Source organism: Agelaius tricolor, unplaced genomic scaffold (genome assembly GCF_023055355.1).
Source record: "Agelaius tricolor isolate 1412-34295 unplaced genomic scaffold, bAgeTri1.0.p SCAF_19, whole genome shotgun sequence".
NCBI classification, from domain to species: Eukaryota; Metazoa; Chordata; class Aves; order Passeriformes; family Icteridae; genus Agelaius; species Agelaius tricolor.
Window position 1 is genome coordinate 7,393,109 of NW_027269279.1, and position 27,492 is coordinate 7,420,600.

At 40.2% G+C, this 27,492-nt stretch overlaps 2 protein-coding genes across 12 annotated transcripts in view; both read right to left on the reverse strand.

The window, feature by feature from the left end:
* The window catches only part of VWA3A (von Willebrand factor A domain containing 3A), a 30,920-nt gene extending 26,010 nt beyond the window's left edge, over positions 1–4,910 (reverse strand). For all 10 annotated transcript variants that reach the window (XR_011681809.1, XR_011681810.1, XR_011681811.1 and 7 more), the window contains exons 1-7: positions 4,779–4,910; positions 4,061–4,143; positions 3,713–3,830; positions 2,997–3,098; positions 2,821–2,903; positions 1,861–1,915; positions 1,035–1,133 (exon numbers count right to left, since the gene is read on the reverse strand). Coding sequence is in view for 7 of the 10 variants with exons in the window: in XM_071444089.1 (XP_071300190.1) it covers positions 1,035–1,133; positions 1,861–1,915; positions 2,821–2,903; positions 2,997–3,098; positions 3,713–3,830; positions 4,061–4,125 (522 nt within the window). In the remaining 3 variants the exon portion in view is untranslated. The remainder of the gene's footprint in view (positions 1–1,034; positions 1,134–1,860; positions 1,916–2,820; positions 2,904–2,996; positions 3,099–3,712; positions 3,831–4,060; positions 4,144–4,778) is intronic.
* A 337-nt stretch (positions 4,911–5,247) lies between these two features.
* Positions 5,248–27,492, reverse strand: part of MOSMO (modulator of smoothened) — a 31,859-nt gene continuing 9,614 nt past the window's right edge. For both annotated transcript variants that reach the window (XM_071444098.1, XM_071444097.1), the window contains 2 exons: positions 16,179–16,391; positions 5,248–9,516 (listed from right to left, as the gene is read on the reverse strand). In XM_071444098.1, the coding sequence (XP_071300199.1) occupies positions 9,332–9,516; positions 16,179–16,391 (398 nt within the window). In that variant the 3' untranslated portion in view covers positions 5,248–9,331. The remainder of the gene's footprint in view (positions 9,517–16,178; positions 16,392–27,492) is intronic.

Below are 27,492 nucleotides of genomic sequence, written 5' to 3' on the forward strand. Positions count from 1 at the left end.
ATGAATGCATTACTATCCATGCTGCTTCTGGCAGGGTTATCATGTAAAAGACTAAAAATAGTAATTTCCTATTTCCTAATAGTAATTTCCTAAAAATAGTTACAGCAATATTTTCAGCTACCACTAAAAAAGCTTCCAAGAAAAACTCATAGAAATTCAAATATTCGGTAAGGATAGAGACAAAAATGCAAACTTAAGTAATTTCAAATTATTAGTTAATGGGGCACAAGGCAGGAATATTTGTTGTACTGGTAGCAGTTTGTCTCTTCAGCTGATGACCACATGAAACAGCAGTGATCTAGAATGCACAGAGTCACACACCATCCAATTTCTAAAAAATGGTTACCTCATAACCATGGATAGGGCTAAACAATAGTTCACATATTCAAGCTAAGTAAACCAGACTGTGGAAACTGAGTTTTCTTGAAGCAGTTTTATTTGAATCACACAAATGAAAAATACAAATAATATAAATTGATGGTAAATAATTCCTGAATGTGAGAAATTGAATTGTACCAAGCATCAAATATAGACATTATCTCCTCCTTCCTTACTGCAAAAGTTTTCTAAAAGCAAAGAGCACAATAAAGGACAAGTTTCTTCTGAGAAGACAGAAAATTATTAATTCACCAAGGTTCTGACAAAAATTGTGAAGTGGGCTTTACTTTCTTAAAGGAAACTATATTTACTATAAATATCTCCATGTACAATTTGGGTCTATCTCTTACAGCTGCTTTTGTTAAGCAAGTTAATTCCACAGAGAATGTTGATAGAATTGAGAAACTTTAATAACACTTTCCTTAATAATATTTTGAAGTATACTGGATTTGTTTTGATTTGGATTTGTTTTGGACATTAACAAATACTACACTTCCAGAGACATTTGGAGCACACTTTTCTACAAAAGAAAATTTCTATTCTATTGTATATTAGGAATTTAAGCAGATTGTTTTCTATTTGGTTCCTGGCATCTAGTTCCACAAAAGCTTGATTAGTATGTTAAAACAGGCAAGATTTGCTTTACTATTACTTACCAAAAGGTTCTTCTGAAAATCCAATAGTCTAGGTCCATAACTCAAATGAGACACATCAACCAAAAGTCCAACTTTAGTTCCTTTTATAACACCGAACACCTTAGAAAAGTCACTGTAAATATTAGCTCATCTACAGTTTAATAATTTTACTGTTTATTCTGTACAACACCATTTTTAGATCAAGCATTAGGTATTTATTTTAATTTTAAACTTTTTAGCATAAAGATGACAAAGTCAAGGTGGAAAAGAAGAAGAAAAAAAGAGAGTCATACTGGCTCCCAGTTAATCCTTACCAGGAATCATGTTACCTTCTTCCCAAGACAACTTACTCATTACTTGAGAGGATAAATAAAAAACAACTTTGTCCCCTTCAGGCTAAATCAAGCAACTTTGTGGAAACCAGATTTTGGAATGCTGCATCTTTCCCTATTCCCTTCAAGAGGGAGTCACATCTGAGCACTAGCACTGCCAGGCACAGTGTGATGGAGCAGCTGTGCAAGGGTGGCCACAATCAACTACAAGAAGCAGAGGTTAAGCTCAGCATTGTCTGCTCCCATTTAAATTGTGCTGAGAGGACCTGATGACTAAGACTGCTAAGAGAAAGGAAAAGAGTAAATCTAGAAAGCAGAAAACTGCATACCACCAATGAAAGGTCAGGAAAAATAATCCACTGTCAACATCACTGCATATGACGTGGAACTTGTAGCAAATAAGGAAAATACAAAGGCCTTCTGGAAGACATTTTTCACTAGTATTCAAAAATCAATTTAGTCTTTAATGACATATAGAGTTTCATTCTAAAAATATACTGCAAAGCTCAAGTTACCTTTCTGCTGTCCTGCAACAGCCACTGAATTCGGTGCTGATAGAGTTCAATCACTCTGACAAAAGGCAGAGCACACATTTAGCTACAGTATTCCCTCACACTGGGTTTCAATGTAACAATCAACCACCTCTCTTCATCACATCCCTTTCTCACAGATGCAAAATCTGTGGCAACAGGTGTTTTAAAATATGTTAAATATGCCCTTACACAACTGGTGGTTGCAGGGCTCACCACTTAAATACTTCTTTCCCTAAAGCAGAACAACTTCCAACAGTCTAATATTAAAATAGTTATAACCTGGGGTAAAACAAAATGCTTCCTGTCCTCTAAAATTGTTTTACTTTAACCAATGGATTTTTAATTCCATGCACATAGTGGTTACAAGTTGGCAAACAGAAAGTTCAAGCCAACATTTTAAAGGGGCAAATCCATTTTGCTTTTTCAAAGCAGAAAAGCTGCTTCTGTTTTATAAAAGCCTGACACAATCAGGTATGCTGAAATGGCAGCACTCTTATCAATTGTGAAGATTATTCTACAGCTTATTGAATCTATAAATTAAATGACTTAAGTTTCTTGATTTTATACATTTAAAATTCACTTGGAATACTTTCAACTTCCACATCACAACTGCATCCATGGCTTGAAGCTAATCCAAGTTTCCCTGAGTATAACCCCCAGTTACACAGTGTTACACATGGAAACCTGAGCAGGCACTGGGTGCCTTTCCAAAATGAGCAAACTGCTTCACATCAGCACCTGGCTGATAAACATCTTCCTTAAAAAACCCCAGACCTCAGCTGCAGTGACACACAATTATCCCTTAATCTCAGCAGAAAGGATTTAATGCTGAGATGCTCTGAGGTGCCCAGAGACAACAAATTAGGATTCAAGGTAGTGTCTACAGTAATGAAGATCCAGAATCAGTTACACATCAAAACAGTAAAGAAGAAGGATACTTACTCAGAAAGTCTGGATTCAAAATCAGAAACAGTTTCCTCTGTAAACTCCATCACTTCACCATCATTTCCTGAATTCCTGGAGCACTATGCATGGTTAACATCAGAGATGCACACAAGTTAAGACTAACTAGAGAAAAGGCAGTGTTGAACTTACAAAATAATATTGCCTTCATTTACCAGATACTCTAATGTTAACTGCAAAGATTCCAAACTGTAGTTTCTTATCCATTCTTCTGTTGTTTGCACCTTTTGAGACTGTGTTTTCTTCATTTGTTCTCTCTACAGATCAAGTGAGAAAAAATTACATGCAGTATGAGAAATTAAATGTTCTGTTTAAATGTGACAAAAATCTAAGTCCTCGGGAGAGCTGCTGCTAGGCAGTGCATGTCCAAGAACATAATTTTATGTACTGGAATACTCTTCTGAATGTGGGACACAAAGAAACTTTCACAACACCCCCAGACTGTGAGCTAAAGGAAGGGAAAAGACAGCTTAGTTTAGAGCAGACAGGAATGAAGACAAGAAATAGGAGAGCTCAAGAAAAGAATTAAAATAAATACCCCAGTGATTTACCAGAGAGGAATAAAAATAAGCATCTCCCAAACATGACACAGAGTTTGAACTTGGCTTCTGCCTTTTGGAGGAAAAATGCAGTATCAACAGCTGATCTCATTTATTGTTTTGCCCAATTTGTTGTCAGATTAATCTCTGCAGAGAAAGTACATGCAGTTTCTTGACATGAGTGATCACACCATCAAACTGTCTGTGTATATATGCAAATGTATGTAAGGAAGCATATTAGTTGTCTATCAGTTTATTTATTCCCCACTGTGAATTTATAATGGGTATGCATTACTGTACCAGCTGCTCCATTTTGTAGGAAACTCGCCTACCAGCACATCTTGTGTCTTGCTGCTATGTGTTCCCAGGAATGCATTATCTGGTCCTAGAGGAGGCACAGCAAAATCTTGCCCTGGTGGATGATCATCCTGTAGATGGAATTTTGTCAACCTACGAGATAATAATTTTATGAGAGCAATTCATTACCCATAATAGTCCTGTATTGTCATGAAGTCATTTCAAGCTTTTTCTGTAGGAACTGTTCTATACTTTAACGGTTGTTTATGCATTAAGTTAATACATGATGTTTTGAAGGAATATAGTATATACTTTACATGAATTATAATTTATTTTCTATCTACATATGAAGTCTCAACTAGATTTTGTAATGGTTTCCTCACCCAATTTTTTCCAAATATTGATCGTTGTCCAACAAGCACGCCATTTTCCTGACGTGTGTATCCATTATATGAATAAACTTAGCCTCGTTAAAAATAAAAAGAAAGCATTAGAGCAAAAAAGTTAAAATTCTCAGGAATAAACACTATTAGTAATGTATTAATACTGTCAGCAACTTAAATGATAATTTATATTGTATGTGGGACAACAGCAAACTAAAATATAAAGAGAAGTTACAATTATTCATTTATAGAAAACACATTTAGGAACTCTTTTGCAGAGCTGCTTGTTAATGGATTTTATGCAGTTAATTATATGCGTGCACAGCTGCTGGGAAACCGGTTACAGAGCCCAACCAGAAAAAGAGATTAACCACAGCAAAGCCCAGCGCGGCGGCGGGAGCTGAGCCAGCCGGGCTGGCAGCGGGTGGGCGAGCTGCCCTCGGCTTTGGGCGCGGTACGAGTCAAGCAAAATCCATTAAATCCCGGTTTTCCCTTGGCTGGGCTCCACCGCCTCCCCCCGGCCCAGGCCACCCGCGCCCTGCGGCTCACAGCGGGTGTCAGCACAGCCCCTGCCGTCCCCGAGACCCCGCTTACCTCACGGGGGAAGAGCCCCGGGTCCCCGCGGTGTCCCGCGCCCGAGAGTCACCTCACCCCAGCGGGGAGAGACCCCTCGGCCCCTCCAACCCCGCACCGCCCGGTCCCGTCCGCTGAGACTCACCTGACGGGGGAAAGGCTCTCCCGTGCCCTCCCTCCCTCCCTGGCACCGCGCCAGCGACACCCCGAACCCCTCAGCACCTCCCGGCACTGCCCCGACCCTTCCCTCGTGCGGCACCGGGAGCGGAGGGGCCCAGCCCGGCCCCCGCCCGCTGTTGCGGCGTTGCCGGTGGAGACGGAGCCGGCCCCGGTGCGCCGCTTCCCGCCGCCTGAGGGCGCCGGTGGGCGGGAGGCGAGAGGCCCCGCCGGGCGTGAAGGGACACACCTGAGGGGACACACACACACACCTGAGAGGGGACACACCTGAGGGGAGACACCTGAGAGGGGACACACACACCTGAGAGGGGACACATCTGAGGGAGGACACCTGAGAGGGGACACAACTGAAGGAGGATACCTGACGGGACACACATGAGGGAGGACACACCTGTGTGCGGGGCAGGGTTGGTTCCAGTCAGTGCAGCCGGAGCCAGTCGCTTTAGTAGACAATTTATTTTGATAAACTTGCTCAATAACAAAAATACAAGTGAAGAAAATTATGTTCATTTTATACAGTTTGTATTAACATTTGTTCGGAAATCATTAATTGAAAAAATGCTCTAACCAATAGAAAACAACGCTCAGTAAAGGCCGGGGGTGCAGGCGGCGGGCCCGGCCTCGAGCCCAGGCAGGACAGCCCGCCTGCAGACACCATTTCCTTCATTATGTTCATCCTTCACAAAGGTTTTAAAGGACAGCTTCCATTTACCTGTGTGTGTGTGTGTGTGTGTGTCGGGGCAAACAGGAACCTACAGGTGTGTTCTGGAGTGGTTAAACAGGGTCTCGGGAACACAGGGACGGCAGGAGGGCCCGGCTCAGGCAGAGGCCGGGGCTCAGAGTGTGGCACCGCCCGTGCTTTTGGGGCACCGGCACGGCTCTGCAGCGGGGCTCGGAGTGCGGCACTGCCCGTGCAGAGCGGGGCTCGGAGTGTGGCAGAGCGGGGCTCGGAGTGCGGCACTGCCCGTGCAGAGCGGGGCTCGGAGTGTGGCACTGCCCGTGCAGAGCGGGGCTCGGAGTGTGGCAGAGCGGGGCTCGGAGTGTGGCACCGCCCGTGCAGAGCGGGGCTCGGAGCGTGGCTCGGAGCGTGGCACTGCCCGTGCAGAGCGGGGCTCCGAGTACGGCACTGCCCGTGCAGAGCGGGGCTCGGAGCGTGGCACTGCCCGTGCAGAGCGGGGCTCGGAGCGTGGCAGAGCGGGGCTCGGAGCGTGGCACTGCCCGTGCAGAGCGGGGCTCGGAGCGTGTCACACCACCCGTCCCTTCGGAGACCGGCACCGCTCTGCAGCTGTACCAACAGCGCACAAACCCGTTAAATGATGAGGCTGGTGTGTTCTGGGAAGCACACCGTCCCCAGGTCTCAGCCAAACAGCTTTCCACGTGATTATTTCAGCTGAGCTCAATGATAATATTTATGCAAATTTACTCCTTTTTCCTTCTGATAGTATTTTCAGCTTCCAATCTTACATTTTGTTAGCCAAATAAATGACAAAGTGTGCACAAATTACATTATGATGGGTTGTCAAACCTTTGGGAGAGGATTTAGAAACAAAAGAATAAATGGAATTCTCTAGTGATGTATAAAATGAGCTGTCCTTCAAAAAGTTAAAAAATAATGGCTGGCAGAATCAGAAAAGTTTATGTAAACACTCAACACAAATATGGGATTACCTTTGGAGAAGATTCACATGGAAACATTTGCTTTTCATGAACTGAAAAAGTCTACAGATGTTTAGGCATGTTCAATACGAACTTCCTGTAGTTCAAAACAAAACCTTGTGCAAATAAAACCTATAAATAGTCTTCAGCAGATTTTACAGTGATGCTCTTAGGTATGAAAAGAATGCACACAACTTTAAAACAAAAGTAACAGACATAAGTTTGACAAATGATTGCACCATAAAACAGTGTTTTATATACAGTTTACAAGATATGATTTTCTGCTATAAATTAATACTGTACTATATAGTACTTAGTGACCTTATTAAAAGCAACTGTTGACAGCTGTCTCTTCAATTACTGGTTTGGATTTTCTAAAATGCATTTGGCTGCATCTATTTCTGGATTTGAAATGCTCAAATATTTAATAAATCTATTTACTAAACCTTTGCTAACATTTAATAATTCATAGCAATAGCACTGGCAGATCAGATCAATTTCCAGTCAGCCAGCCACAGTCTGGGTATGCTCCAAGATAAGTGTTTTTGTTTGGTTTTTAAAAAATTATTATTGTGATCCATTTAATCAAAGCCTAAATCCACATGATGTTACAATAACTGAAATAAGTAAGTTGGAGGGGCGGGAAGGGAAAGAAATTTTAGCAGCTTAGAAACTCTCCCCACCCCCCAGCTCTGTTCCAGTCACAAAAATCTCAAACTATTTACAAGTGTAACATTTCTGAAAACGTAATTTATAATCCAAGTTTTAGTGAATACTTTACCTTAGTAGTGATAACACCAAAATTTTGAAAGATATCAAGCAGCTGAACCCTGCCTTTTACCTCCACCACTATCACTAGAAGCCTCAGACTGCCCATGCAGATGAAGGCTTAAATTAGGAACCAAATTATGATTATTAAACCATGACTTCCAAGTAAGTGCTTGGCTGTATTTACAGATTAGTACACTTTGGAAAAATTTAGTGATCCATAAACACTCCATTCTGCCTGTGAATGAACTGACTGGAAAAAAGAATTACTTAGAAACCATTCCAGTGGCAAGTTTGGTCAAAAATTTCAAAAGAAAATATACATAAACAAATTACATTTTTGTACTAAAATACCTTGGGTGGGGAAGAGGGAAGAAATGGAGAAAGGCAGGGACCTACTATGGTCTGAATGGCACAGAGTTTAAAATAATTGTGCAAACTGTGTTATTTTTAAACACTCCAGCCTATCTGGTAAGTGATTGTTTTGGAAACTGCTGATTTTATTTTAACATAAATCTCATCCTAAAATGTCTGTTCATTAATGCAGTTCCTCCAGTAAGTTCTATGAAACAGTGCTCAAAACAGATTTTTTTTTTTATGTTTTCAGAATGAATCTCAGGCAAACTGTGTATTAACAGGAAAACAAATACTGATAGTGCAGGCAGCTTCCCTGGAACGCCAACCTAGTAGGGAATTAAGATGTCTGTGGATTCAATGCTTTGTCCTTGAGTTGAAAAATAAAACTACTTTAGTGCAGAATATTTATTCCAAATTTTGGTGGCCATTAAATCTACATTTAAAATAACAACTTTAGTAAACAAGGCATACATTTTTAACAATTATATTGCTCATTTTTTTGGCAAAGATGAATTAATACTCAGCTGAAAATAAGTTCATCCATCTTTGCAGTGGGATAGTGTTTGCATTACTTTAAACATTGCATTTTATATGTGCTAAAAGGAATGCTTACCTATGGTAAAATGCTGTGCTTGAACATGTATGAATGCTAATGTAACAATGAAGTAGAAAAAAGAGATTTTTCTGTACAACAGTTGCTAATAATTTAAATAGTGTCAGTTTCCCAAAATTAGGATTTTAAGGTATGACATGATCTCACCTTCTACCCTCATATACAAATAAATTACCATAAAAAGAATTTTAGCTTAACTTAAAATTGCACCTAGAAAGGCATGGGATCGTTTGTACCTATTACAAAAAACTGTTAAAATCAAGGGCTGCTACAAAGAATGAGGTAAACTGAAGACTCTCAGCTATGTGGCCTTCAGAAAAATGGCTTTTTTCTATTGAGTTCTAGTTTTGCACACCACAGTGTTTTGCTAGCAAAGCATTCTGAGTTCTTTTCCAGGAATCATTTGTGTGTATATACATATATATATATATACATATGTGTATATACACACACACACACATACACACACACACTGTATACTGCATCAGCAAAATATATATATATTTATATATATATATTTATATAAATATAAGGACGAAATCCCCCTCTACAACGTTCCTTAGTGTTTCCTAGAGCTTATGGGGGAGCAGGGGATGTATGTCTTTTTGCTGTTACATACATTGAGAGAACATGTTTTGATCTATTGGCTTCTTGGTGCAGTAATGCGAGATTGATCCACAATGGTGCCAAAGGCTTTGCTCATCAGAAGGAAGATGTAAAACACTAATCTCCTAAACAGCGAGGCCAGCCTCACTTGAGTTCCTCCACAACCCTCTGGTCCACCACAAAGTTCATAAATACTTTGACTTCCAAATTGTTAGACGTTAAAAACAGGAACAGTCCAGTAAGGTGGGGCGTTATGCTTGTCAGTGGAAAGCATTCTTCACCAGTTCCTATCACAGTGCAGACCTGACTGCATTGAAGTATGCTCAGGAGATTCATCAATGTGGGCTGTATTTGGTTATGGGAAAGGCTCTCCTTTTTTCATCCAAAGTGCATAGTGAGAACAAGTCAAAGCATTCCTCTTTTCAGTCAGTGTTTGATAGTCTGATTTAGGCATCCTCCTAAAAATGCAATTCTGATGTCTTGCTCTTTTCCAAAATAAAGTCCTGCAGTCCAGACATTCATCAGCCAGGTAAACAAACTTTGCCAGCAAATAGAAGTCCCACTATTGTAAAGAAAATGGATAAGACAAACAGTACATACGAAGACCCAACCACTGTGTTATTGGGTAATTTATAGGGCTGACCTCCAACTTCATTGATGTAAAATCCTATTGGAAATATTAGGGCTGCCATACAGAATAGAATCACTGCAAAGAAAAGAGAAAAGAAAAAAAACAGTCACTGCTGTGTTAAAGTGAAAATATTTACCAGTTCACAGAGCGCTCCAGAAAAACAAGTAAAATATCCTGACTGAACTGAAGAGCTGAGATCAGAGCTATCTGAGCTGATAACTTGCTTGAAATGACTGAGTAGGCTTTATGATGCTTTCAAAATATCCCTCATCTACTCCCAAGAAAGACTAAAAGTCCCCAGTTTTGACTGTAATTTCAGTTTGGCTCACTATGAACTCTTTTTACAGAATAAAAAATTGGTAGATACACTTTATCACCATCTCAAAGTTCAGTCATTTATTCTGCAGTTATTTTTCAAGTCATTTTGCCCAGCCAAGATAAAGTAACATTCAACACTGAAGAAACTTTTTCTATTATCAGTTGTCTTTTTCCAACTGTAGTTGCCCTCTCCCATTCTTCACATGTTCATTTTCTGTAAAAGCTTTGCTAAAAATAGAAAACATTCAGATTGTCATTACAATTTCTTTTAAGATTAAAAGATACCAATTTCCTAACATTATATGAATGTTTCCTTAGACAATAAAATATCCTTAGAATTTCTCATTGTAATACAATGAAATTAAAGTTTTCTGATTCACTTTAATTCAAGCTTCTTAGTGAAAAACTAAATTCAGACTCTGTGAACAAAGAGACCAATCAATGAGGGTTTTTATTTTACTTCAAACTCATATATATGTTTTGTTCTTGCAACTGACTCTGTGTGAAAGTACAAGAAATCCAGAACTCCTGTTAAAGAATGACATTACAGATTTCACAGGCCTTCAAGTATCAATAGTAACCAAGATTCCTCACAGCACATTTCAATACCAATCAATTAATCAAATCCAGGAGAGAACATCCATTGTTTCCATTGATGACAACTAGTGTTTCTGTAGCACACCTTTGGAAAAGTAACCCTGTTTAGTTTGGATGTAGCTGTGTAGGACTCTGCTGTCAACCCAGGCAATGACTTCTAAATATGGCTCCTCTGAGAGGCAAGATTTTCTTCACAATAAAAAGGATTAGCTTTTGAATTGGTTTGATTGTATATGCAAGAATATACAATTGGGGTTTTTTAAATCAGTATTAGAATAAAACAAAATTTTATCTGATTCTACTTGTTCAGTCAAGTATTAGCACTTTACTCCTATTTCACTTCTATGTATTTCAGCCTTGCTTCAGATATTATTTACTGTGAGTGGAACATGGCACCACAATACCTATTATTCAACCAAATCCAATTAGATCTGGGGGGAGAGAGGAGCTGAACCTGCTCTGTTGTCTCACCAACCCCACAAATCCACATACCAACATCTTCCAACAAAAAGCACAGCTCACACTGAAGCCTCTCCTAGTCCTCAAGCTCTGCCTATTACCTGGCCACACAGAAAAAAGAAAACTCAAGCCAAGTTACAATGCTCCTGCCTGAGCACAGTGCATCAGATGCTGACTTCTTCAGCTTTCTCCAGTTAACACAGGCTGCTGCTTTTAGTTTGTTATAAGGAACACAGGTGCTGTCATTGTCTCCTCTTTCCCTTCTCCATCACTGCAAGACAGAGGGATGCTGTTCCCTACTTGAGCCTCCTTAAAAGTCAAACAAGCAACATCAAAAACCACTGGCAACAGTAATAACCATCACCTTAATCACCAGCTCCTCTGCAAGAAGTGCTGCAGCTGCTTTTGTTTCCAAAGGTATGTAAAATAAAATCAGGAGCTTGCCTGTCTCCTTCAGCCTCACCAGAACAAAGTTTCTAGTTTAGTTTCTTTACAAATGAGGAAATGATTGGCTGGAGCAGCATGAATATTTTTAATGTAGCCTCACTAATGCTCTTCCTCACTAAATACAGATGCTCCAGTTTATTCAGCTACAGTGCCCACACTAAACCCATTTTCAATGGACTCTGTGTATATCCAAGATGAACAGTTTACCATATGTTTTATATCTTAGTGCTTATGATTTCCATAGCACAAGTCTCAGCTTTGAAGAAAAACCATGAATATTCTAGAAGATACAGGGCATGATGGATCTGAATTCAGAGAGTGTCCAGGTAGGACCTGGGCATAAACAAAGAAGGATGCCTTCATAAACCATGATCCAAATCAGAACATCAGCTGTTCCTTGCCTTCCAAAAGACATAAAGCAGCTTTCACAACACCTTGAGCCAAGAGCAGGCAGCACCAGGATCATTCCTGGCTGCCCGTGCCGAGCAGGAAAACCCAGATGTTCCACTGGAGGGGGCTCGTGTCTCGCTCGCACCGTGCCCGCACCGCCGGGTGATTCTTCAAAGGGGAAGGGAAAGAGCACAATGAGAAAACATCTGGAACTGCACAGCTGCCACACTGCTGCTCAGTGCCACCTCGTTAGGCCATCTATTAGAACAGAACCAAAGACCCAGACACCAGATGTTAAACATCAAACAATGAAGAAAGTTTTAATCTACATGATTATTGGTCCATGTAATTCCACATTACACAATCTAATCCTTAAAAAATGTTTCCTTTCCTTAATTGTATCTCAAACATTTGAGTCCATCTGACAAAAGCATGGGTTTGTGTTTCTTGAGCAGACCTACATAAGCACAGAAGAGCTTTCTAGTCTGCATTTGAATCATGGCTGTCAAAAAACCCAATTAGTTCCTCTAATTCTTTAGCTTGAAATTGTTTTGAGCATCTAATGACAACTTCAAAAGAAATCTGTTCTTAAAAAAAGGTTTAGTCTTCAGAGGCTCACTGTAATATCTGCTTGCCTCTATAGAGACGTGTAACATAGAAAGCAGCACCTGGTACAAATCTTTAATAACTCAAGAAGCACTTTATTCACTGGGGAACACCAGAGACAGACATTCACAGGATAGCTACTGTTAGTTAAGGATGTGATTATCCTGCCCCATTTTGCATTCCAAAAGCAGTCCATTATTGCTCATGAACTTTTAAATCCTCAGGAAAAAAACAAAAACCAAAACAATTCCAGACTCTCTAGTAATTGCTGGAAAAATGGTAGAAAAATGATTTTTCTGTCTAGCATCTTCTCTCTTGATACATCTCAGAGAAGCACCTCATTCAGTAGTAGGAGACACAGAATTCATCCCCTTTCTAGTTGTAGCAGATGGTGAGAGACCTGAATCTGTACAATGTAAACAGATCTTGAGGGAACTCTGCGAATTCCTGCAATAGCCAAAATTGCAATAACATACATGAGATCAGCTATGTGGCCTCCATGGGGAATAAGCTCTGGACATTTTTTCTATTTATGGAAATTGACAGTATCTGTCTGAAGGACCATGAAAATGACAGCATTTGAGATTTCCACATCTTCATCACATCCTATCTTATCAACTGGAAGATAGAAAACAAGCACCCTGAAAAGGCCAGAGATTTACAGAAATCTGAAGCAGAGGTAGCAACATAGAAGCACTGTCAGAGACATGGAAAAATACCAAAGCCAGGTCACTTTTTGGCTACCAACTTGTGTCACTATGTCCCAGAGCATGATTAGTGATGAGATGGTACAGAAGCTGGGATGGCAAAAGGCAGTTCTGCTATACAACCAAAGGAACAGCTGATCAGAGCTTTGCCTGCTACCTGCACACCAAGCACAGCTGTGGGTTTGTAACACCCTGTTCATTGAAGAAGCACACAAAACCTGGGCAGGGCACAGATGAACACCAACAAGGAACCCCCTTCTCCATTACACTGTATGAATGTGGTACTACTGAAACACCAGTGACAGCTTTGATGGTGTCTATGCCCAGAGTGACAATACTGATCACACCAGTAGGAACACTGATTCCTGAAAGACTCTACAAAAAATGAAGGAAAACCTTCCCATTTACCTGTACAAGACTTTTGTCACTCATGCAGTATGGCCTAGAGGACAGCAATAGCTCTCCTCTCCACAAAGCTGTTTGCAGAGTTGTCAAAAAGGATAAGTTTCTGTGCAGTAAACCCATCAACAACTGGAGAATGAGGCAAATGCTGTGCTTGTAAATACCCTCTGGGGTGTATCCCTTCAGAAGTGTATAGAAGAAAGAACTGTCAGGTTAAACTTCTGTCTTCATGTCTCTTAGCTAAACAAGATAAACAAGACCACGCTCACAAACAATTCGTATTTATAGGCATGCAGATGAAAAAAATTAGCTTTAGGTATTTACTTGAAAATACCTTGAGTCCTTCCAAGATGAAAAGCAAAAATTCAATGAAAAATATAAGTTATACAACTATATATAAATTCCAGCATGAACTGGACAAAAGTGACCTCTTACCAGGCTTTCCCTGCTGCTCTCAGAGTAGTAAGGAAAAGGCTGAGCAAAAGGATTCCTTTGCCTCAGATATTGACTTCAGACCCCCCTGCATTTGAAGGAACGGAGCTGCCAGTCCCAGAGCTTCCCCTGGAAGCCCCAGCAGACTTCCCTGCCTGCCCAGGACAGCACGTCCTGCATTGTGCTCAGAAGCTCTGTGAGAAGATCTGCTAGCAGCCTGCACGAGGCCACTGAGTTTTGAAATCACTTGCAGATGAGATGGAATACAAATATGAAGTCTTCCGTACTCCCTGCTAATGAGTTACACATTTTCATCTAAACAGCACTGGCACTTCACAGGAAGGATCTGCTCAGGGTATTCCAAGTTGATTCCACGTGGCTGCATAGTTCCTAATACTAACCTACAAATAGGTTACTAATTTGGGTTGCATCCAATGAACCACAGAAGTCACTCTCAACAACTTTCTGAAAAATGTAGAAATCTTCCTTCCTTCCACTCACTTCTATTTTTCAAAATTAATTTTCCTAACAAGTGAGTTCAGAGATAAAATTCCCCATCATCTTTGTTTAACAGGAATGCAAAGGTCACAGAGTTGTATGTATTGGAGATGAATACCAAAGACATTGAATTTTATAATTTCAGCAACACAGAGATGGTATCTTAATAGAATTATGAATAATTCTGACTTGCAAAAGAACAAATTAGTGTGTTTCATTATTAAATATTTCATACCAAGAAGACAAGTGGTGAAATAAAAATGTCCTTCTATACTGAGACATCTAATAATGAACCTGTTGCAAGCCTGAAGAAATCTCTAGAGAAAAAACTCAAATCAAAAAAGCCTTAGGGTACCACATTTTTTGGCTGAACTAATCATCACAGCTGTAGAAAACTAAAGCTGCAGAGATGTGATGATTTCAGATATTAAAGAAAAACACTGATATCTAGAACTCACACTCCCTCTTTACCCAAGAGTGTTTACTCCAGCTCCCTGTAAGCATTTTAACTTTATACAGCATTTTGACTTTAACCCCCCACCACATACATTAGATACAAATGAAATATGTATAGATAAACAGGTGCACTGGAAAAGCTGGGATGGAATATTCAGTAATACTCAGGTCTGCTATTTTAATCATTCACCAGAAAATAAATGGAAGTCAATCACAATGGATACAGCATTTCAATAGCTCCATTGTCTGCAAGAGCAGCACTATTAATTTAATATGCTGTGTAGCAACGTTGTCAGAAAGATGGCTTTGATTGTACAAGTACCTCAGTGAAGCACCTTTGTTGAAGCCAAGCACTTTTCAGTACTATTCCCTTCCCCAAAACAAGGTTAAATCTAACTCATATTAGATATCATCAGGTGTCACAGTTCCATTAAACCTTATTTATGCCCGTGTAAACCACAAACTTGCATTTTCTAGTTAGTGTTCACACTACCTTTAGTGGTTTGTCATAATTCAAGTCAATTTACAAGCCCTCAGGTTTTGAGTTTTTCATGCTGTCCTCCCCACCATAAAGGCACCATTTCAGAGCTGGGCTAAGCCAGTAACACACACCAAGAAAAGGAAGTTTGAAAGTTATTCCCCTTGCTCATTATAACTGGTTTTTTTTGCACTGAAGTAGCCATAGGATATGCTTCCCTGTGTGCAAACACAGGGCTGCTGGAGCAGGCTCAGCTGTGAGGAGTTACCCTGGTGCTCATGCAGAGCACAATGAAGGAGGCAGAAAAGCACTGGTACTCCTCCCTCTGGCTAAAGCACGGCTGCAGGTCACTTCTGGAAGCAGAAGTCTTGGTGCTGTGAAGCACAGCAGATGCTCTGCAGTGGGCAATCCTCCTGCATCGCCAATTAGGATGCAGACATTCTGAATAAAGCAGCTGCTGTGAGCGTGAAGCAGAACTGAACCAGCCTCAACCCCGAGCGAGGTATTCACGAGACACCTGAGTAAGGACAGGTCACCTCAGATGAACCAACTGCCTCCTCTGCCTCAGAGAGGGGATTTTCAGTGATTGCAAGCTGCTAGGATTGTCCTGGATGTATGGAAGTGGGGAAGTATGAAATACTATAACCACTCAAGTCAGAACTGACCTCTTCTATCCCTGCTCATTTTCTTAGGTCAATTAATGGTACTGCCCAAGGAAGGTAAAGGGGTCAGGCCTTCCTTTCTTTCACACCATTATTCCCTCTCAATTACAGTCACTTAAGACACAAACCCCTTTATTTCTGAAGACTTATTTTTCCCTCAGATGTGGTATTCAAAGAGAAGGAATGTTTTGCATAGCAGGAGCCCTAAGCAGTTGCTCCTTTGGTGTTATTTCAGACTCCAGCAGTTTATCCTGCATACAGGACCGTGCAGTTGAGGTCACTTACTTCCAGTGAAAGCTATCCAGCGGGCATATTTAGTAGCTTCTCTTCGCCAGTGGGAAGCCACCAGCAAACCACATGTGACAGTTAGTGAAATGATTCCCATTATGATGAAAAATAACGTAGTGACCCACTCGGGAGGCAGCCGTGGAGGAATACAGGTCCTGTCACGTCCATGGATGGTTTGACACTGTCGCACAAGGCCAACTGTGAGAGCACCTGAAAACACATAGCAGAGAGGCAAGTAAACTTTCAAAATCCTCTCTGAGGGGCGCTCCATTGCAAACCACAGCTCAGAATTGCCCCAAATAAGGGATTCTTTCTCTGATGAACCTTAGTAAGCCTTTCAAACACGGAGGATGGGGGGCATGCTATAAACATCTGTCTTCATGTTCCTTCAGCACACGCTTGCAGGAGCTGAAGTGAGATGGCTGCAAGCTGTAGCTGGTTCCTGAGTGGCAATCAAGGTCTAATCAAGGGATAAAGCACTGCTAATAAAGCCTGCCAATATCTGCTAACGTGGTAGCTGACTTGCATAGAGGATCACTCCCTCATCTGTGCAGGATGAAGTACTTTTATAGTCCAACAAAATGAGTTGCAGCCTCCCTAAAATGCATTTAATTGTCTAATATCTTTTCCCCTCATTTGTAAATACAGCTTTAAGCCTCTGACTCTTGCAGCAGAAACTGCATTTGATTCATGTATGATTTTAAAAACATTAAAAAACTCCCACTTCTTGACAGTAACTCACTAAAAAGAGTCCCTCCATGCAAGACTGATCAATCCTTTTGATTGCTAACAAGAGTTACTACACACAGAAACTGGGATATCTACAGAAAAGATCTATAAAAAAGATCCTAGAAAAAGGATAAGATTGGTACAGGAACCATAAAGATTTAACCAAAATGATGTATTGTCTGTTAACTAATAATTTTTTAAAATCTTCTTTTAAATCCAAGTCAGTGCTTTTGAGACTCATAAAGAAGCTTTTAGTGAGCTTTAATAATGAAGTTATCTTTCTAACCCCAATTTAACATGGAATATTAAGATCCATTTCTTCCAGTGTCTCTTAAACATTAGGTTCTAGATTTCTCAATTTTGTCTTTTTTTCTGAACTGTTGTCCTAAATAATCACAATTATCTTTTATCTACATTAGGAGCAAAACCTAAAAGTGGACAGCATTAGAGTCAACATCTTTCTCCACAAATTACTTCAAGTAGATATTGTTTCAGTTGACCTGTTTCAAATAAAAAGAGGACAACTTAGACACAATTACAGTAAGACTGAGAAGCTTAAGTTTAGCATGTCCTTTGGAGGGAGAAACATCTATCACACTTTCTGGCCTCTTTTTGGGGGAAGGAAACCATGTGAAACAAAGGAGAAAGCCAATAGTCAAAAGATTAACCAGTCCTAGCATGCAGCTCCTGGCACCCTGGAGCCAATTTCTACAGATCCTCTCTGCTCACACCTGAGCAATGAGTACCAGCAGCATCAGCCTCTGAGCTTAGAATTGTTGGGTTAGGAGGCAGCATATAATGTTTTATTAGATGTTTAGAGTCTTATTAAATGTACTGCTTCATATCCCAAGGGATGAAAGAACCAAAAGCGAAACCATTACTGAACCTGTTCTGTTGAAGTATTCTTACAACATTTGTTTAGACTACAAAATTTCAGTCTTAATCAAATATATCCTTTTAATTACACATCCATTGGCTGAAAGATTCAGGGATGAATTTTCAGCCCAAACCTGAACAACTACAAAACCAATAAAGCTGGCATTTTCTACTCCAGATTGACAGCAATCACAGCATTGCTGTCCACACAAACCTGAGCCAGGTTACACCAGCAATCCTGCCCAGCTCCACGCCTGCACAGCACAGTTTTACATGAACTGCTTCTCCTCCATAGCTTGCAATGTTTTCATTGCCCATCAGCTGCTGGGACAGAGGGGAGATGTGTCCTTAAATGTCAAGCTCCCTGGAACACACACACAAAACACTGAGCAGTTTCCTGTAGTTTGGGGATAAAGAGGCTATTCACTGCAGCATCATAGAACAGGAAATTAATCCCAATCACTGTGCAGACCAGGATTTAACAACAATTTTGCTATCCTTACAGCAGAAGTCAGTTTTTTCTAAACTGCAATTCTAATCAAAGAATGACTTCATAAAAATGACATCATACACTCAATAGATGTTTTCTGAATTCAAAGACCTCTCCTGACTTCAGTGGCAATAATTTAGTGCATTTTTAACTTTGGAAAAAGCAGCAATGATAAGAGTCACTCTGCTGAACATGGTTCCATTTTGTGTCTTAATGGAAACTGAAAAACAGCTGTGTAGATGAGCATGCATAAGCAAGAGACAACTATTTCATTTTGTACATGCAATTTGCAGTTTATATGGAAGATATTTTTCAACTAGCAAGAGCACACTTAACATGTCAGACTCAGAGAGAACCAAAGCTAAGCCCACATCTAGAGGAAACAGAAGAGAACTCCATCTTGAACTATTATTTCTAATGCAATTTCTCTTACTATCAACATCTACTACTCCAAAAGGTGATTAAAAAAAAAAAACAAAACCAAAAACAACCACCCAAACAAAAAACCCCAGAAATAAAAATGAAGAAAATGAGAAAAAAAAATCTCTGAATTGTGAGTACCACAGTAGCATTCCTTCTTAATACACAAAGATAGTTGCAAGAAACCATTCAGGGAATGGCTTCCTAAACATCAATTCTGGTGCTCAACTGTATTATTTTACTCTGGTGAGATGTTTTTTTTTTTGTTTGTTTGGGGTTTTTTGTTTTTAATCAGAGTTTTAAAATGTCAGCAATTAAATTTCAGTATCTGACATTTTAGAGGAAATATACTGAGCTTTATGGTTAAGCTCTTTCTAGCACATACACAGTATTTTTTCTTAACTCTGCATTATGGATTACAAATCTGAAGTCGATATACTCCATATTTAAGGTTTTGAACCTTGAGTTTGCAGCCTCTAGGGAGCCAAATGGAGGGCAAGAGGTCTGTGAACCATTTCTGAAGGTTTCACAAAGATAACTGGAAAATCAACCTCATTATGTGCTCATAAATTCAGTTAAAGTTCAAGTTGACTACATAGGAATACCTCACTTGTGTGCATAAACTGGGCACAAGGAAATGAAACCTCAGGGCTCATCCCATAGTGACAAATCTGATGAATTCAGACTTCAAAAGAAGTCTCTGGTGTGGAAAAACAGTATTCATTTGCCATGAAATTCAAAAGCAGAGTGTGTTTATATGGTATTTTATTCTGTTGTTTCCATTCTGAAGCAATCAAGCAAACAGTTGCCAGGGAGCTGCAAACAAACTTGTTACAGAAAATCTTGTTTCCCCTTATCTAGTCTATCATTGAAAAGAGGAAAGGAGATATAAAATTGCACAGAGTCCTTCTGCATGTAGTCAGAGAACAGCTCAACAGCCCATCTCAAATCAATCACCAAGTTCCACCGAGATGCATAAAGTAAAAGGTTTTTAAGTCATCCCCTCAGAACTACTTCAGCATAATTGCTGAAAATGTAAGCACCTAACACAGGTGTGGAACAAACAGCACAGCTAATGCCAGTAGATTAGGCAGCAGAAAGATGGATCCAGCCCTGAACATTTGCAGTGGAGTAAACACAGCTGCCCACCCACCTCCCCCTGCCTGCACGGCTCAGCCCTCGGGAGCCACAGAGAGAAGCCCGAGGTGCAGGGGCTGCTCCCCTGCTCTCCCCTGCCTCTCTCCCCAGAGCTTCTGGGACTGGCATTATTCAGGTCAGTACAGCCAGAGCAGGGGGTGATTGGGATAGATATGCTAATTACTAAAAATGAAATTCGACCTTTATCAAATCAGAGAATGCTGCACTGAGTAAATGTTACTGAAGTGGTCCTTATTCTTTTCCAGTAAATCTATTCCCTGAAGTGCCAAAGCATTTCTAACACATTAAAAAACCTCTCAATAATGACAGTCTGTGTATAACCAGGGCTCCAGTTAATTTCAGAGAAAGATTTTGTGATCATCCAACTCCTCAAAACCACTGGTAATGCTTATTTTTCGACACTGCATATTTTTACTAGAATTAGTGATAAAAAGGCTCTTGAACAAATACACCATCACTGGGGAGCATCACCTACTTAACAATTAAATTTCACAAAACCATTGAGGAAAAGAGGCAGAAGGGCACCAAACCAAGGAAAGGCAAGCCCTCATTCTCCCCCTGGTGCAGATGTGCAGCTGCCAGGGAGCCGACCCCCAAGTCCCACTCCAGCCCCGAGGTGCTCTGCCATCCCTCTCTTGTTTCCCTGGTAACTACAGAGCCACCACGGAGGAATCACACTCTACAGAGAGAAACAAAGATTGCTGCAGCCCTTTAACTCCCCCTCCTCTACATCACTTCTGAATTATTAAAAGTGGCACAGCGATAGCACGGCTGGAAAGCAGCAGCATAATAACGGCCACTCAGATGTTCAGTGTTCATCTGCTACCTGAGTGCCAGGGCACACGAGATCAGGTGTGCCAGATGGATACAGGAGAGGTGCCACTGCCATGAGGAGCTCACCACAGCACAAGAAACAACTAATATGGTAAAAGCAAGATGCAGTGAATGAGGTGGGGCTCAAATGTTAGGATGTCCCAGAGCTCAGCAGCTATGCTGACACATGAACCTCCAAGGCACAAACCCTCAGAACTGCTCTTGCTCAGCCTGGGGTACCTGCTCCTCCTCTGCACTCCCCTACTGTCCCAACTTGAAAATTAGTTTAGTCTTTACCATCATTTTAGACAAAATGCTATTCCTTGGGTTTAAATGCATCTGCAACCCCTTATATTCGTTGACAACAGCTTCCTTACTTCTACCTCCCATACCACATCCTCAGCAAAATGCTCTATGCTAACTAACATTTAGTAAGCATTATGGCCAATATGCCTTGTGAGGAGGTTAAAACTGGAACTGTCCCCAGAAACTGCCCCCTGCTCTCCCTTCCTCACTGTCCTGATGAGATGGGGTGGTGCTGCTGGAAATGCCAGTTGTGACTGGCAGACAGTTCCTACCCAAAGGAGAGACTTCCCTTTAGTGTACTGTGGACTGTTAAATCATCTCTGCTAAGTGACAAGCACTGTTTAGAGGTTTCTTAATGAGGTGCTGGTGACATAAATCTTAGAGCACTGCCAGTGTGGCAAGGACACTGCTAAGTTTTATGTTTTAGTAATGAGCACAGTACATGGGGCTGTGTTATTTGGGCACACTAAAACATTCATGCTGCTGGTTAGGTAACAGTCACATGCCAGGGAATGACATATGTGAAGTTAAGGGCACCTCAGTTAAGCCATTCCCAGTAACTCTCACTGGGCCACAGACAAGGACAGCTTGGTTGTGGGATATTTCTAAGCTCAATTCAGCTGATAAACTTGAATGGGAAAAGGTGTAGGTCCAGCTAAGAGGAACAGGTTCCAGCAATGAGCAGAATTGTAGCTTGTTGCCCATCCAAGTGGAAACTTGAAAGGTCTAAAGAAAACACAGTGATTTGCTCATGGCAGACTAATTCTCCATTGTCAAGGATAACCATCAAATTGGCATTGGCCAGCTTGCCTTTAACATGTTTGCTGCTCCTTGCCTGCAAGCAAGCTCTCTGACAGAAGACTGTTTTCAATGTGAGTGAAGCATAGCTGAGGAATTTCTGAGAGAAGCAAACAACACAGCACAGACAGAACAGTTCCAATGCACCTACCCATATAGGAAACAAGGAGGAGGGACTTCCAAGAAGAAAATTTTCAAAGTCATCAAAGGAATTTGGCAGTTGAAGTGGGATGTTTCCCATTCTTACATATGGAATTTATTTTCCTGCAACAGGCACTTGAAGGGATGTTGCTGTACAAAGGGGGAAGAGAGAATGACTTCTTTAGGTTTATTTATATGTATTTTATTTTGGGCAAAATTTCTAGGAATTCTATAGTCTAGGTAGTAGTTTCTTGGAAACAGAGGGCTCTCCCTTCTGCCTTTCCCAAAATCCAGGGAACTGACTACTGATCATTCCCTACCACAGTCTTGGAGGTACTCCATACAGTTAATTCTACTTTTTCTGTGCAAAACTGCATTAGGAATCAGGCTCTGTACCTTCTTATGAGATTAGCCACACTCAGAAAAATGCAGGGGTTAGGGGAAAAGTTATGCCTCTGTAGGACAGGCACCACCTCTGGTGTGAAGAGGAAAAAGATAAGAGCATCCTGCTGGTTTACAAAACCAAGGAGGAAAAAAGATTTAATAATGCTGGGTGAGACCACCAGATCCTGTCCAGCAAGGCCCATGTTGTGAGAGTCAGACAGAATGATGGGATCTCTGCAGGTCAGGTCCCACTGGATGAGGCCCACAGGCACAGCTCACAGAATTGCTCTGTACCTACAACTGTTCAGTTACAGCCTTGTAAATTATAGTCCTCATCTCAATTTTCAACCTTGACCCACTAAATCAATTTTTACAAGTTTACAGCCTCAAATAGCATCATATCAGAGCATTTTTAAAAACAGCACATACACATAAATGACTACAACTAAGTAACTATATGCAAGTTGAACACCTGGTCTTCCAGAATTGTGTTTCAGTCACTGTAGGACAACACAGTAACTGAGTAATACCTGGATAGGTATAAAGGGTATAAAGAAGAATCAAAATATAAGATAAGATCAAGTGCCAGTCTCTAATCAAGTATGAGAATACAAGGTCTGGTACAATTCTTACAAAAATAATCACTTTTTTGTGAGGAATGGAGGCAGTTTGAGTAGATGCTCTTTAGCACTTATGCTGCTAAAATAACTTTGAGGTTACCATGCAAGTACAGCATTCAGGATGCAGCAGAACAGATTGATTCTCTCACTGTGGATGTTCAGGACTTTGTTCAGGTAGCAGATTAACAGGAAACCAAGACCCACTAAAATAAGATTTATGAATGTTAAAGGACGATCTACAGGAAGGCTGAAAAGAATAACAGAGGATCAGCTGCAAAGACACAGAACACAAAACAGTTCAAAACAAACAGACTATAAATTATCTTTCCCCCCTTTTGAATGCCAAATCTTATGCTTTTGGCCTTCACTCCAATTTATCTCTCAAATCATCTAATAGGTATCATAACCCTGGGAAAACAGCTTTGGAGTTTCTCACCTTGAAGAAGACCAGATGCAAGATCAATTCATACACCCACTGGATTTATATTGGTATGAAGCAAACAGCTAAAAAATATTTATATGATGTTAAAAAGTCAGTTTTTAATAAAGACCTAGATTTACTTGTCAAGTTCTTGTTACATCTAGAGGGCCTCTTTTAAGAACCTTGATGTAAGAGTCCTTGTTATAAGAGTCCTTGTTGTAAAATAATTTTATTTCTCTTCTACTCCATTTATCCCCTTTTCTCAAATCTGATGCTCTCTTCCTTCCAAAGCAACTTTGAAATGGATCATCCTTCTTGCTCTAGAGATGTAAAGGATATTTACTTGCTTCAGGAACAAAATATTCTTAAAAATATTCATACAGGTGAGGTAATATCCTTGGCTTCAAACACAGCTTATGTTAGCGATGAGGAACCTACCAATTTATCTATATTTAACAATCTAATTTCCAGAGAACTGAACTCATTAGATACCATTTTTGGTACTCCTTAGAATCTTACTGACTTTTAAAGAGAAGAATTCCAAATTTTAATGTCTAAAGCCAATGTCCAAAGAGTTGTGGTATATTAGCAGAAAAGCCTGCCTTGCTGCTGAAGAACATCTGGTGCCAAGTTGCCTCAAAACTTTTCAATTCTGTGTTTGTATCATGCCTAATGCAAACCAAATCCCCCCTCCACAAAACCCACAGTCTTTGCCCTCCCTCTTCCTTTCCCAAGGAAAAAAATCAGGGGTCATCTATTAAGAAAGACTTACACATATTAGAAAAGTTTATTACTACAGATGACAATCATTATGATACATTAGTTCTAAGAGATGCCTAAATTGCAGACATTTGGACTAATAAAAAGTGAGTTTATTTCTGAATTCTAGTAACTCTCAATGCCCTGGTGCTTGTGCATTGAGTCTACTTAATGTTTTTTTAATTTTGCAAGCCCTCTCTTTTTTAGATTTTTTTTGTGATGGATCACCAGACTCTCTAAGAGCTACCCTCGGGCACTAATGCAGAACAACTCTCCTGACACAACAAAGGCTGTGTGTTCTCACATATCAGAGCCAAGAAATCTGCCTGTGCTGAAGGTATTCTTTCCTTCAGAAGAAGGTATTCATCCCTACTTCAGAAGACAGCATTAATTAAATGCTGGTTAAAAGGACCTCTAATAAGCTGCATCCTTCTGGTTGTTTATTTTCTAACATTATAAGCATTTTCACAATGGAACAGTTTTTTCAGTGACTAGAATCTTTACAGTTTCTGAAGTTGCAAGGGCCTGGGAAAAAAGAGAGAACTTTCCTAAAATAAGAAAGCAATGTTTTATTTAGTATAAAACACAAACAAAGAATCTAGTTATTTCCATTTTTCCTCCAACCAAAGTAGAGCTACTCAAAATTGACAAAACTCACTGACTAAAAAAAGAAAAGATCAAAGGCAGTGTCAATATTTAAAAGTGATTTTTTTGAGTCAGCCACACCATTTTATGCCATATGTTCAGCTGAAAGCCACAAGCTATGACACCCACAGCTGTTCTGCCATTTAACATCTGATGAGCTTGTGTTCTTTTTAACAGTTAGTTATGTTTGGCTTGAGACAGAGCTGTAAAATGATACCTCTTTATCCAGTCCACCACACAACCCTGCCCCAACCTCCTCAGAAGTGTTCTGCTCAGCACCTGCAGCTGTAAGGGTGATGTGCAACTCTCTGGGGCTGCAGCAGCAACAGCAGCCAGTGACATGAGGTGGCTGGGCTGGCACAGCAATGGCAGCACCAGGGTTTGCCATGTGGTACAACAAAACACGACCAGAACAACACAGGAGTTCTGGATCTCAGTGCAGTGGATCACCTTCCACACAGGTGTTTTAGAAGATGGTCTGTTCACAGGCTGGCAACAAATGGACTTCAAAGCCCTCCATTTTTAACTCCTGCATATCCAAAAGCATAATTTCCCCAAGTTAGTTGAGTTATAAACTTATTAGATATATTCAAGCAGATCACGACAGATACACCAAAGTTCCCAAACCACACCAACTAAAGTGCCCTATTGCTGTCCCTCTTTTTTATTCATGGAGAGAAAATAACTCTCAACCTTCCTGGTTACAGCCTAAAGCAACTTCTCTAAGATAATGACAAAAGCAATCAACGTAGGGGGAAGATTCAGGCCCTGGCTCTGACTTCAAGATTGCTTGTGCATTTTAACAAATTAAATTCATGACGAGTAAAGATCATCTTCCCCTGTCAGACATAACTGTTGTGCTTTGCACTGATCTCAGCTTGCATCAGACATGCTCCAAGGACACCCACTGATCTGGCTCCTCCATGGCCTCATGAATCACCCAGTGGTGATGGTGAAAAGAGAAGTGCTGAAATGCATTTTGGCATTTATATGGTTAGAAACACATTTGCAAAGTTTCAAACAGTCTAAATACACCTTATGTGCTTCAGTGTTTGCCTACACCTGAGCACAACCTTCTCTTGGTCCACTACTGACAGAATATTTTAGGCCCAGATTACCTGAAAGTACAACAGAGTATGCTAAATAAAGAACAGAACATTCAAACCCCAAACCAAATGTACTAACAATTGTGGCAGTTTCTTTACAGCACATAACTGATGGCAGGATTGTATTTATAGCAATGAGGACATGAGAAGGGAGGTTTGCAGGTAGAAGTAATCTTTCATTAAAACCACTAGAAAAAATGGAAAGATTAAGCACATTTCTGGTCTTGCAAGTCCTTCCTTGGACACACAGGGTACCAACACTGTACTCACTGGGGACATACAAGACCCTGTCTCTGTCTACTAGACTTGCTTTTTTCATAAGGTACTTTTATCAACTGAAGAACAGCACCTATTTACCCAAAGAATGTATTTCATTGCTACTAGAACAGTACTTCAAGTAAAATAAAACTTAACCTTAGTTTTTATTCCTAAAGGCACTTTCTAACTGTTGCCAAATCTGTGTATGGCATGCTTGTAACAACTGGGAATACAGGTTAAACTGCACTTCAAATAGGGATTAGGTACAGGGACAAGATTTAATTGTGTACAAGTAACACTTCATGTGCTGAAAGACAGACTGAGATATAGCTTAACTACATACAAGTTGTCCTTCAGGACTGCTGGCACAGAGTTTCCTGGCTAATTAACATTTTAAGCCCGCACAAATACAAAAGGCAAGCTGGAAAATAAAGCAAAACAAACTCCAACCTTCTTCTGCAGTAATAATTCTCAAATTTAGGCATTTACTTGCTGTTCACATCACAACAAAAATATTAAAAACAAAGAACAATAGGAATGCAGGAAGCATAGTCAGGATTTATCCTGAAGTACGTATTTTCCTATTGCTTTTGCTAGGGCAAGTCCTTGTTTTAGAAGCCTGCATAATTTAAGCCTGAATTATTTAGGCAATTAACAGGTGCTGTCTGTGTGGTGATAACACTTTCTCCCTTATCACAAATTGGCATCTACAAAAATAGACTGTTGGAGTCTGGAGAGTTCTCTTTTATTTTTTTAACTAGTATAAGAGAAGACAGACCATTCCTGAACAGTTAAATTTGCACTTCACTGAAGTAAAATACCATTTTATTAAAACAATGAGTAGGACTGTTCTTGAAAAGCAACCAAATGTTATATAGTGCTTCAAAGAATGTATCTGTTAACAGATGTTTATACAGTTGTTATATTGACGTTTTGAAACAAATTCATTCTAATTTTAGATTTTATATAAACAACCAAGAGATCCTCTGTTCTTATCACCAACTTCATCTTACTGAACATCTACTTACAGGGAACATTTACTTCAGCTTACATTGGGCATAAGTCAACAGACTTCTGTTTGTGAAACAGCAACTGCTACTTCTGGCCTTTACTCTCTTTATTTCATCATTTTTCATGTATTAAACTTCAGAATGCTTCTTGAAATTGGTGACTGACCCAGAAATATTTCACTGAAAGAATTTATGGGACCACATTAAAAATTCTGGGCCTTTCAATCTCTTCAGGTTTCCTGTACAATCTTGTTGCATAGTTTTTAAATTGAATTAAGTGTGGGTTTAAAAAGCAAAGTGAAACATGCTTCTTCCCACGAGTTTCTACGATGGAGAGCACATCATTAACGCACGAATTTAGGTGCACAGTTCGTTTC